The sequence below is a fragment of the Varroa jacobsoni genome, unplaced genomic scaffold (assembly GCF_002532875.2).
Source record: "Varroa jacobsoni isolate VJ856 unplaced genomic scaffold, vjacob_1.0 contig00257, whole genome shotgun sequence".
NCBI classification, from domain to species: Eukaryota; Metazoa; Arthropoda; class Arachnida; order Mesostigmata; family Varroidae; genus Varroa; species Varroa jacobsoni.
This window is the reverse complement of record NW_019214437.1, coordinates 153,413-164,813: the sequence shown is the minus strand read 5'-3', so window position 1 is coordinate 164,813 and position 11,401 is coordinate 153,413. Positions and strand designations below refer to the sequence as shown.

The 11,401-nt window shown below is 39.0% G+C and overlaps 1 protein-coding gene across 2 annotated transcripts; it reads left to right on the top strand.

The window, feature by feature from the left end:
- The first annotated feature begins 167 nt into the window (after window positions 1-167).
- LOC111270998 (putative glutamate receptor) lies at window positions 168-9,608 on the top strand. 2 transcript variants are annotated; one of them, XM_022851508.2, is made up of 11 exons: window positions 168-371; window positions 642-842; window positions 1,160-1,245; window positions 2,445-2,529; window positions 3,357-3,518; window positions 4,957-5,107; window positions 5,663-5,880; window positions 6,125-6,277; window positions 8,513-8,649; window positions 9,019-9,146; window positions 9,455-9,608. In XM_022851508.2, exons 2-11 carry the CDS (start codon window positions 732-734, stop codon window positions 9,568-9,570), a joined length of 1,347 nt encoding a protein of 448 aa, XP_022707243.1. In that variant the 5' UTR covers window positions 168-371; window positions 642-731; the 3' UTR covers window positions 9,571-9,608. The 2 variants fall into 2 exon arrangements, with proteins under 2 accessions (XP_022707243.1, XP_022707242.1); XM_022851507.2 differs by having other exon boundaries at window positions 169-371; window positions 1,145-1,245.
- Window positions 9,609-11,401: the final 1,793 nt, after the last annotated feature.

Here is an 11,401-nt window from a genome sequence, read left to right as displayed (position 1 = left end):
CCCTGCTCAAGCAACGACAAATTGGCACGAGCTCGTCATACTCTGCGCCAAGGATATAGTTTTAATTGAAATAGGTCTAACAACAGATCCATGCAGCTCGTCCATCCTCGCGTTTACCCTAAACGTCTGTCCTTCGCAAGCGCAGATGATTGCAGGAGCCCGCTTCGCGGACAACACTGATTAGCGACCTTGGTGTCGCTAACGGCCTTCAGCTACAATATTTTTTGGAATATTTTAGTATGATTGTTATCGCTGTTGTTTATGGGATTGCCTGTGACAATTTTCCCCTTCCGACACCCTGGTCACAACGGAATAGAATCCACACCATAAAACTTTTCTAATGATTTTTTCGTCGACTTCTAGTCCAGCTGGTAGGCCTGATTTGCCGTGCTCTATTATGTGATTAATGAGACGTATTTGCATTTAGTTCCTATTATTCTGAAAACCGTCTAAAGGTGTTTGTGATCTTTGTGCATCTTTGCCTATTCTAACGTTTGCACTGTATTTTGAGAAATCAATACGACCTTATCAGATCCACGCGTCTGCTTATTCTAATTGGAGCCGACGTTGCCGACGGCTAAAACTGCCAAATCGCTGAAAGCCCTATTACCTGTGGTGTGTAAATATTGAATATATTACAGGTAAGGAGTGTGATATTGTATGGTGGTTAATGAAATGATGCTCATTTTTGCTAGCGGCAACAATGGGTAGGCACATTAATCTTCGTGATAATGAACTTGGAAGACCTCTCAAAACTCCGTAACAAAACTCAGTCGCCTGGTAGTTATCGTTTGCAAAGGATGAACATGAACACGACGTTGCTAAGAGTGGCTACGTTCAACGTACGTAAGACCTGTACCCAGTTCCAATGATAGGATCCAGCTGAATTTCCTTATCCTTTTCTTGTGGTGCAATAGAGAATTTGCCTAGTCTTAAACTTAATCTATTTTAGCTTTAGTGAACAAACGAATTGACAACCTTTTTTCTTTTCTATTATACCTCTCGTATACGTTTAGTGAATTTACAAAAGCACATTCTTCCTGTAGTCGGTAAGATAATGATCGGTACTGCTGGCACTGAACTATAATTAGACGTTTGTTATAATTTTGTGCGCCTTAACAACAAATAAACATTGATGTTGCAGTATAAACCGTTTCAGTTCTTCAACGAAACCGGCAATGGCGCTCAGGTTGGAGGCTTCTATGGAAACATTTTGAATGCGCTCGGTTCATCATTGAAATTCGAGTTCGTGTGCTCTTTTTATATTCGATCTACAAAATGTATGGACGCAATCGCATAGGGTAACGGGAGTATTAGAAAATAAATTTAAATTTGCAAAAATTTAATTTGCCCGACTAGTCGAAATCAGCCGGACAAATTTAAATCGCTTTTTTCACTTCTGCTAGAAACGCTCTTTTTGGATCTGCGTGATGTATATATGGCATTAGATCTGGTAAGTACGTAGATGCACCTGTAGCTAGACCTAAACATCGAATTATAATTTTCTACCACTTGACATTTTTATGCAAAACTATATTCTAACAAATTATTTTCTTAGTAGTGAACTTCTTAGCGGCAAAAAAGAACCTTTCAATCTGGACGCCCGTATTCTGGTCCTTAAGTAACCAAACTAACAAATAAAATGAACATCACGTAAAAAAAAAGAGCTATGTTACGATTCTTAACGGAGCCTCCAAACACACTCATATAAAGTGGACATTCTCGACGAACACTACTTCCAGGCTAAACATACGAAGGACCAGAAAGTATTATATGGACCCATTGAACCTCTAATACCTTCCTCGTAAGCTGTGCACCGATGTTTATCTGAAGCGATAACTAACGTTGATTGATTCCGGGCGCTTCTTTGGTAACTGCATTCACTACTCCGTTGTGCAATGATAATACAACAAAACCCAACCCTTAAATGGAACGTTGTGTTTCAGTCAGTCGATAGGTATTTCGAAATTAAAGACTATTATTGCCGACCAAGGAGGCTAGTTTTAAAAGTGTTTTGCCTTAGACAGTGGACAGCGTGTACGGCAGTCGGACCCACCATACATGGTGTCAAGCTGAAATCACTTGAACTTATAGGCACGTATCGGGCAGGTGAAGTACCATTTGTATACGAACGTTGAACATAACCAAGTTGTGCTAGAATCGTAATACAGTGGACGTTTGTCCCGTGGGTACGTAGTCGACCCTCTAACGTAGATTAACTTCTTTTAAAACGGTTCCAGGTGAATGAAACGTACAAATATATACAAAAACACACGGCACAAGTATACATATATTCAAATTGCGCGAGTATTTGTGAAAATAACATACTTGTCATTAATTCTAACCACTGGAGATCTTAATAAAGATATCATCTTAAACATAACGTCGGCAAGAACAAGTTATATCGAAATTTAATTTGTCTCTACTTCTCTGTATTTTGACAGGTTCGATATTCTAGATTGCGGCACCTGGGGCGAACGGCTCCCAAACGGATCATGGACAGGAGCATTTGGAGCAATTCATGTTAAGGTAAACTATGTCCAGTTTGCTCCTACACCACAATTTAGGCAGTTTCGCACGGAGATCGATTGTCATTTTGCTTCAACCACTTGACATTCGCATGTGATCAACAGATAAGCGCCCATTTCTTTCATTTGATCCACCTTTGGCCAACCGAAAGGCCAAATATAAGCAGGTCTCTATTTACCATCTAACGGATACCGGCACGAGTTCTGTACAAGCGCGTGTATTCACAACCGACCGCATCGTGCCTCGATCTGCATTCAAACCGGAAACATACCACGCAAAAGGTGAAACTGGTCTGGTTTCCATTCAGCGTTGTAGGGGTTTATGTTTGCTAAAAGTTCTTTGATAAAGAACGCGTTTATTCTATTCACATTGAACCATACGTTTGGCTTAAACGGCATCTATCAGTTTGTATGCTAAAATACCTTTTGAATGATATAGCGAAAATTTGCCATATCATATTAACATGTATTTTTGCTATTGACCGACCAAACGTTGCCGCTTAAACAGTGACTACGCCCTATATTTGGTCAATTTGACGCCATTGATCGCCTTCGCCCCATATCTTTCTAGTAGCTCACATGATTAATCTGTTCAAATGAAAAACGTTTGCCTCCAAAGAACGAGGATACGCCCTCCAGGCAACTTTGAAACTTGAAATTTACATTAAGCAACCATCGCGTTAATTTAGGTAAGATACAATTGGACCTACATAAACTGTGTACAAACAATACATGAGTAATCGCCTGTACATGTATTCATAGTATAATTCAGATTTGTCCGTGTTACGCTTACGTTCATATATCTTACGATAATCGTATATATTCTAGGAGGCGGATATAACGTTGTGTCCAACAAACCCATCAGCGGAATACTTACCATTCGCGGTGCAATCGCCTGGCCTTCATCCAACTGAGCTCATCGTTCTCGCCGGCAGATTATCGCGCTTTGAGAATAATGCATTTGCGATTATTACGACTTTTTCACTACCGGTACGGAAATCGTGAAGAGCTACATTTTGAAGCCCGCCTCTAGCGTATTCATAGACAGCAGAAGCCCAACAATAAGCATGTCTGAGCAGGCAATCGTGATGAAGACTCCTACATAAGGCAATATTTTCTTTACGTAGTCTTGGCTCACCCTCAAAAATAATCATAACAGAATTACTATCGACTCAAGCTTCACCAACGACATGCACTGCACGACAATTTAGATTAAATCAAGGGCAAATAGTAAAGCTATACATGCGATAGTCGTCACTACTGTATTGATTAAAAAAACGAATAATAATAATCGTACAAGTAATAACAATAAACGAGACAACTACCGTGACACGTGAAAATGCCCCACTCTACAACTTTCTTTTTTACCCAAATGCAAATTTCCGCCGTGTGCTTAATGTTCCTATGCAGATAATTTCCATACCTATTTGCCACTGTAAAACGCTTCATTTATTACCGCCTACTTATTACAGAGCCGCACTATTTCAGCTACAAAAAAACTGCCATTATTATTATTATTATTAATTTTCCAATGAAACGTATCAGGTTTAGAAATCACAAAATACAACCAATTATGTAACCAGCCAGCCAGCCAGCCGAGTTTTATCGGGTAGAAAAATTCGAACGCAGCTGACTAGCGTCTCCAGAAGCAGTAAATTTCCTCGTTTTCCTTTTCCTTATTCAGTCTGCATTCTTAATCCATTATATACACGAGCGTACTCTGACGATGAGTGCTAGTAGGTCACTAAGAAATCACAGATTGAGATTGTCTCCCGCAACGCTTCTACCCTAACCCCGAAAATAGCAGCTTTTTATTGGCCAAAGCATCAGATCAAGTCTATTTGAGTATTCCAAAACAATGTAGGAAGGTTACGCTATAAATTCAAGCACATCCGGTGGATATGGGTCGGACAAGAAGCGGGAAGGGAACATTGGTGCATTTTTCTGCACACACTCTGCATCACTTAAATGACTCAAATGAAGAAGTGCCTGATGATTGCTATCCTGAATGATCTGGGTAGAATTCATATTTGAAGGATGTGCAGGCCACTATCGCACGCATGCGCTGTTAAAACGAAGCGGGCTTGACTAAAGCAACAAGATAATAAAAATCCAACCTTTCTTTGCTATAACGAATTCCATAGGAGCTGATTACTACATTGTGATATTCTAAAAAATCATATATTTTATAGTCCTTATGAATGCACTGGTTACGTTTATGACTAGAGTTAACGTAGATGCACTATTTGATTAAACTGAACGTCAACGAATAACTAAAACTACGTCGTCATAAATAGTAGAAAAAAAATAGACTTCAATGGCGCCGTTGTCTCTCCAGTTATGCACTAGTCACCCATTTTTCCTATATAATATCAGGCGTTGTTTAAGCCATATGTCTGCTACAGATGTTATCTCCTGAAATCTATAGGTCTGGCTTACTCTTGCTTGCGGCGTGGTTTTATTTGCCTTTGTCACGGCCTTCAGTTATTGGGTGTTGATGCGACCATTAAAAATTGTTCCATTTACCAAGCTCGCTGCGGACTACGCGTTCATTCTGGTTGGGAACATCTGGCAACAAGGTATGTCGTCCTTCTACTTGGAGCAATTCATATGGAATATTTAGAGATTCATTGTCCATACATTATCCAGTATCTTAGAGCCGTAACGACAAGCTTATTGTAAGACCACCTGCATATTAAACTTCAAAGTTTTAACTTATTTGACACTAAGTAACAATAGTAGCGTTGTGAGCTAGAATGTAGAATAATGGATTTTGACTTAAATAAAAAACAAAAAAACGCCATAAGGTTAGCTAAAAAAATAACCATAGCTATAAAATTTAGATTTTTTACGATACTTCAAACGAAAAGTATGCTCGGATGGACCACAGTTCTCACTTGTTAAGTGAAATTGTGGTTTAGCCAGGGGGGCTACATTGACGCACAGTTTTAAACCTCCGATGCGATGAATCCCCGTTCTTTTTACGTGGGCAGGTGTGCTGGTCGAAAACACTGGTACTGTATATTTTAGTAGAAACAAGTTTAAGTTGAAAGTAACTACATAAAACGAAATGTTAATCTACCTGATTTGTTTTCGTCTGCTATATTATTGTTTTCTACAATACTTGGTTGCAGCAATTCCTCCACCGTCCTTCAACTCGATTCGAATACTGTGGATGTCGTGGTACCTTAGCGTTACCCTCATACTGATGTGCACATTCGCTGGTCAAATGAAGGCATCGATGATGTTTAAACCTGAGAAAAAGCGTATCGACTCAATATTTAATGTTTACCAGAAGAAAAAGCTCAAATTATATATTCCCAAAGACAGCATAATAGAAAGACTGCTAAAGGTACAAAAGCCGAATGGCGAAATTCAGTACGGTCTTTGTCTTTTGTGGACCATCAGTGCCTTATACATACAGACCTGTAAAGATTCTCACTTTAGGGAAAGTTAATTAGTAGCTTTCAATTTTTTCTTAATTGCTATTTTACTACGTCCTTCTGCATTACACGTACCGAAACTGTTTATGATAAGAGACTAACAAATGAACTGTCATTTTGATGAATATTACAAAAACGCGATTTCAATTGCAGAATCACGCGGAGCCGTGGGGGCGCTCCTTGTACCTGCGAATAATGCGGCAGGGTACAGTTGGCAGTGCCGCCAAGATCTTTCATACCGATATCCTAAATGAAGTCGTTCATTCGCGTACCGTAATTATTGCCAGTCGAACTGCATTGGCAAGGGTAACGTTTAGTTAGCAACACATAGGAAATACAAACGATGCATAGGAATCTTAGAGGGGCAAGCAGAAAAGTTGCCCGTATTGGCAAATTTGCCGCTTTGCTGTAGCAAGTTTGCCGGCAAAATAACATCGACGTGGTTTACTTTCCTAACTCAAAAACTGTTCGCACTAGCCAAAAAACTTAGTATATATATATATATATATATATATATATACCCATTCGAACCAAATATAGTTGTCTGATGGGTTTTGTGATTTAAGAAGCTTCCGTAAGGTGTCAAGCTATTGATGCCGCGTGGCCGTGGAGAACGCACTGCTAGGTAGCCTTGGTGGCATTTGATGTCGTTGCTGTTTATTTGTCATCAATTAGACCACCGATTTCTTTGTCGGCGCAACAGTAACTGAAATATATATGCTGTAAGGATTTAGTAAAAGCCTAGAATGTAATCATTAATAGCTTATGGGCTACGGAATGATCCCCTCGTTTTTGAAAAGTCAATGTATAACCAGAATGTCCTTCGTTGTTGCTATAAACATCAAGCTTCTTAAGTTTCTGGGAGCGTAGCTGGCAATACTGAACGTTTTTTCGTCGTCAGAGTAGATATGGTCAACAAATAAGTACCCTGTAGGATCTTGGCAGTAATAAACTGAAACCACTATTTGCTTTGATTGTAACAATATCCGTTTCAACCTGGTTTTTGTCGTTCTCGGCAAGTACAATCACAGAATCGCCTCTTCGCCGTCGCCTCTTAGTGGCCACACTCGGATAATCTATGGACATTTGCTCATTGGCACGTTCCAAAAGCGAAACTAACACTCTTAGCAAATCTGAAATTCCAAACTGATACCTTGAAGCATCAGCGAGTTTTCTGATGAACGACTGTCGAAGATCTCTCGTCAGCAACAAGTGCAAGAAGTGCTAGGCTGGCCTCCTATGTGAAAGCTCGCGTACCATATTGTGACAGAGCTCAAATCCCAACGATAAGGAACGCTTTTTCTTCTATGTGCCTTTGTAATTTCTATGTAATTTAAAAGCGCTTCAAGAACCGGTGTTTTTTGGGAAGACGCCCATTGCACTACTCTTGAAATGTTTGGCAACTGTCCAAAGTATTTGAGTTCGCGTATTGCCTGCTACGCAGAACATCGGGTCGTGTCTATCAGACCGTGGCGCACTTTTCCAGCTGTATTCCTCTATAGCAGCCGCGCTATTACACCGTACATGATGTTCACGATTCAGGGTATTTGTCTAAAGTGTAAAGCATGACAAGCGCGCAAATATCTTTAGACAAGATTGCTTGCTTTTTGCATACCATCCATATTGATGCTCATTTTGAGATAATAGAATTTCGCGATTCACGGTACTTAAAAAGGTAATTTTGCTCAGTTAGCTCGACTGCAGATTCACCTCCTTACGTTATTTTGCTGTTGGTTGACGAGACGTGTTAATAATAAGTGTGCCCTTAATTTCGAAATTTAATCCATAGGCCAAGAATGAATTAGATCCATACGCTGTGTTAGGGCTTGTATGACAAGGGCCTTGCCCGTATTTAATGTACGCCGTAGTAGCCCACAGTAGCCTCGATCACTCATCATTGCTCGTCTGCGGTTTCTTTCTCTAACAGCTCTACAATACGGGTCAAACGTATTTTGTCCTGGCTAAAGGGACTGGGTTTAACAACCAGATCCTATCTCGTGAAGCTTAGTAGCCGACGACAAAACCACAAGGCTTACTTGCGACACGATAATTTTCAAATTGCGTGACAACCTCATTAAAAACTCTCGAATGCAAAGACGACTAAATTTGAAAAAAAAAAAAACACTGGATAACCTGATTTAAAAAGCCCGTTTTGCACATATGTATCCTTTTGGCTACAACAGCAATCAGCAAAGCCGAACTCCGTGTTAAAACTTTTGCTGTCCTCCATTTTTGCCGGCAATTGCCATTTGCCAAAACAACTAGTACTGCGCATTTTAAAATTTAAATATTTGTATTTAGCCTGTGACCTCCAACAACAAAACATTTCAATTGTTTTGTTGAGTTTAAACCCATACCTTTAAGAATGCGCCTAGCTCCAAACTGCAACCTAAACATGCGTTTTTGCATGGAATGTAACAGGAAAATGTTACAGACGATAGGATGTAAATATTTGCTATATATATATATATATATATATATATATATGTGTGTGTGTGTACCAACAGCTGTAAAAAAACGTTCATTAGTTGTTATTCACAGGTGGCCGACCCATACTGTTCCGTGATGCCGGCTGGAGAATTCTACGCAGCACGTCAGGTCGTGTACTCGTTTCTGGGGGTGATTCATCTCAGTCGGAGCACTCTGAATGAGAGAACCCGGGGGAACATACTTACAAGGTAAGACAGGGATGATTTTTTCTTAAAAGTCCACGATAATAGCAGTTCTGATCAATGCAAATCGTGCATTATATCTAAATTGCTGCGCTCCTGCGCTGTTTCAAAAATTTCATCTTTAAAAGTTTATGGTGGCAGATACACTACAAAATGAGCAGCATCAGAATAATGGATACCTTAGTCATAACATAGTGGAATCCATATCCAGATATGACAAATATTTTGCAAAACCAAGTGATATAGGAATATAATCAACTAAATTTATTAAGTTGACGGAAATGTCATAAGTGTAAAGAAAAAAGAACAAAAAGCAGAAACAACTAAAACGGAACGATGAGAATCATGATTATGGTCTTGTTCTTTGAATTGCAGATTGACCTGGTTAAATGAAGGTGGGCTTCTTGCAAAGTGGGATGCGGACGTCTCAGGGGCGTGGGAAGGCTGTCTGTCACGGTTTTACAGTGAAAAGCATGAAGCACTTGAGGTTCAAGATCTTGAAGGTTAATATACGAACGTTTGGATTTCAAATGCTCGGATTAAAAAACCTCTTGTATATCAATTATTCGAGTAAATTTAGAGCTCTCCGATTAGAAGAACTCTAGCATTTGTCTTCAATTTCAGTCCCTCAAAGCAAATGTAAACCGAAAATATAATTAATTAGATAACAGACGAGAGGACATATGCACCTCTATTAGACTACTTCAACATAATTTAGTTACGTCGGAATAAACAGCAACTTGTAGGTTACACGCTTAGATGAGAAATAAATGTGAGTATTTACGTCTAATAGATATTTTTTGTTTTTCAGGTGCTTTTTACATTTGGTTTATCCTGACAGCAGTCGCAATCGTTTGTTTGATTAGTGAAATAATTGTTTTGAAAGCGTTATCTGTCAACAAGACTAAAATCGGAAACATTCTCTGAAAAATCGCGTGAATAAAGGCATACGTCATTTTTCTCAATTTTGCCCTGTGTCGTCAGGTGCGATAGCTCAAAAAAAACGGTCGAAATTCGGGAAAACAATGCATATAGTTTTTTGGATAAAGGAACAGTTATTGCAATAAATCTAATAAACAAATGCATAAACAAATAAATTGTGATACAACTGTATAGGCACTTAAAGTTTATGCTCAACAAGTTTTACTCAAAGAACTTTAGAAAAAAGTTCAGAAAAGCAGCACATTGTTTAAATTTAAATACAATAAGACTGAATTGTAGTGAGTGGCTATACACGTTAAGTGTTAAGCCATAAGTGACTATCAATAAATACTAAAATAACGGTAATAACTCTTGTACTTATTCGCATTTTTTTCAGGGATCATTAATTCAGCAAGTATTACTTTACTAATTATATTTCACTATTAATAACAATATTATTATAGCTAAATCTCCACTGAACCTCGCAATCCAAACTCGATAGAGGGCTTTTTCTAACTTCCTAAGAAGTGAAAACACCAGGAACCGCGTTAGCATTGCCTCAGTGTGTGGCTCCCTTAATGAGGTCTCATTTGTTCAACAGAAGCTGTGAGATCTTCTCTAGAATTACCCAAGGTAACCGTTAATCCGGTGTGCTGCGTTGTTCCTTTTTTGCCTTTCTTTCCTTTAGACGCATGATATTTTCTGTGTAAAACGCTTTCCTGTTCCACCCTTACCCAAACTAGATCATTCACTTAAAAATACTTTTAGTGTCCGGTCATTGTAATTCCATGTGTGCGGCATCTCTTCAGGCCGCTTCCATTGCCCGACATTTTGCGACAACATATGCCTCTTCCCCTAAATTGCATAGAACACAAGCGTTAATCGACGTTTTTATAATCCGCACCATATATGCTTCCATTACTATGTATTTCTAAAAAAAACCAACGTGAATTACTACGATACCGGTACGAAGGATCGATCATAGCACTCCCCCAAGCCTCGGATCAGTATCTAAGTATGCTTAATTTGTGTGTGTCCTTCTCTAATCAGGAATTCCATCAGCTCAGTATCTGTCTTGTTTATTTAAAGTAAATTATTTTTCTAGTAAGCACAAAAAAGCAAAACTAACATTCCTTTTATTATGATATCTGAGATGACTTTCGACCGCTAGTTGTACAGAGCATAATATGATATCAAACTTATCACAAGCCTAATTGTTTAAAGTATGTAATTCCCTACAGGTCGTTAACAGAAATACGTTTGTCTCTTACGCCAGATAATCATAATGATTATTACTAATCCTTATGAAACATTTGTCTCAGTCTGCCATGTGCTTTCCTTGTTCTCAACCGAGTCAAATGGACGGCACTTACGCCGACAGACGCTGACAAGGCAGATGTCTTCGTCGCCTATATAAAAAGGAAGTTTACAAAGCAAGAAAGAAATACAGTACACAATAAACACGGCTATAAGCGAAACTGGTCTAGCCAAATTCAAGCTGCATTTTTAAGGCACCTTCCTGTTCATAGACGAGGCAAGAGGCTAAGCAAAAATAGATCCAACAAATACATAATAGCCAGGATGTGAGCGGAATATCAGATTACCAAGAAGGCCATGGAAGATTCTGAGTAGACCAAACAGGACAAAGTTGATGTTTGGGGGAAGTGCGTAAACATGTAGCCTTAGAAGGGGAAACATGATATACGGAATGCTAAGGAAAAAAAAGGTGGAGAAAAAGCCGCTGCTACATAACTTTTCCAACTCGAAGGTCAGCTATTAATAAACTTAACCACTGATGACTGTTTGCTTCCGTATGTATGGAGCGGAAATTTCTCGG

Excerpts from the sequence above, each read along its gene's own strand:
- LOC111270998 (XM_022851507.2), top strand. The coding sequence starts at position 732 with ATGAACTTGGAAGACCTCTCAAAACTCCGTAACAAAACTCAGTCGCCT. Across the intron at positions 843-1,144 it reads TAAGAGTGGCTACGTTCAAC|TATAAACCGTTTCAGTTCTT; the intron begins GTACGTAAGACC and ends TTGATGTTGCAG. Across the intron at positions 2,530-3,356 it reads TTGGAGCAATTCATGTTAAG|GAGGCGGATATAACGTTGTG; the intron begins GTAAACTATGTC and ends TATATATTCTAG.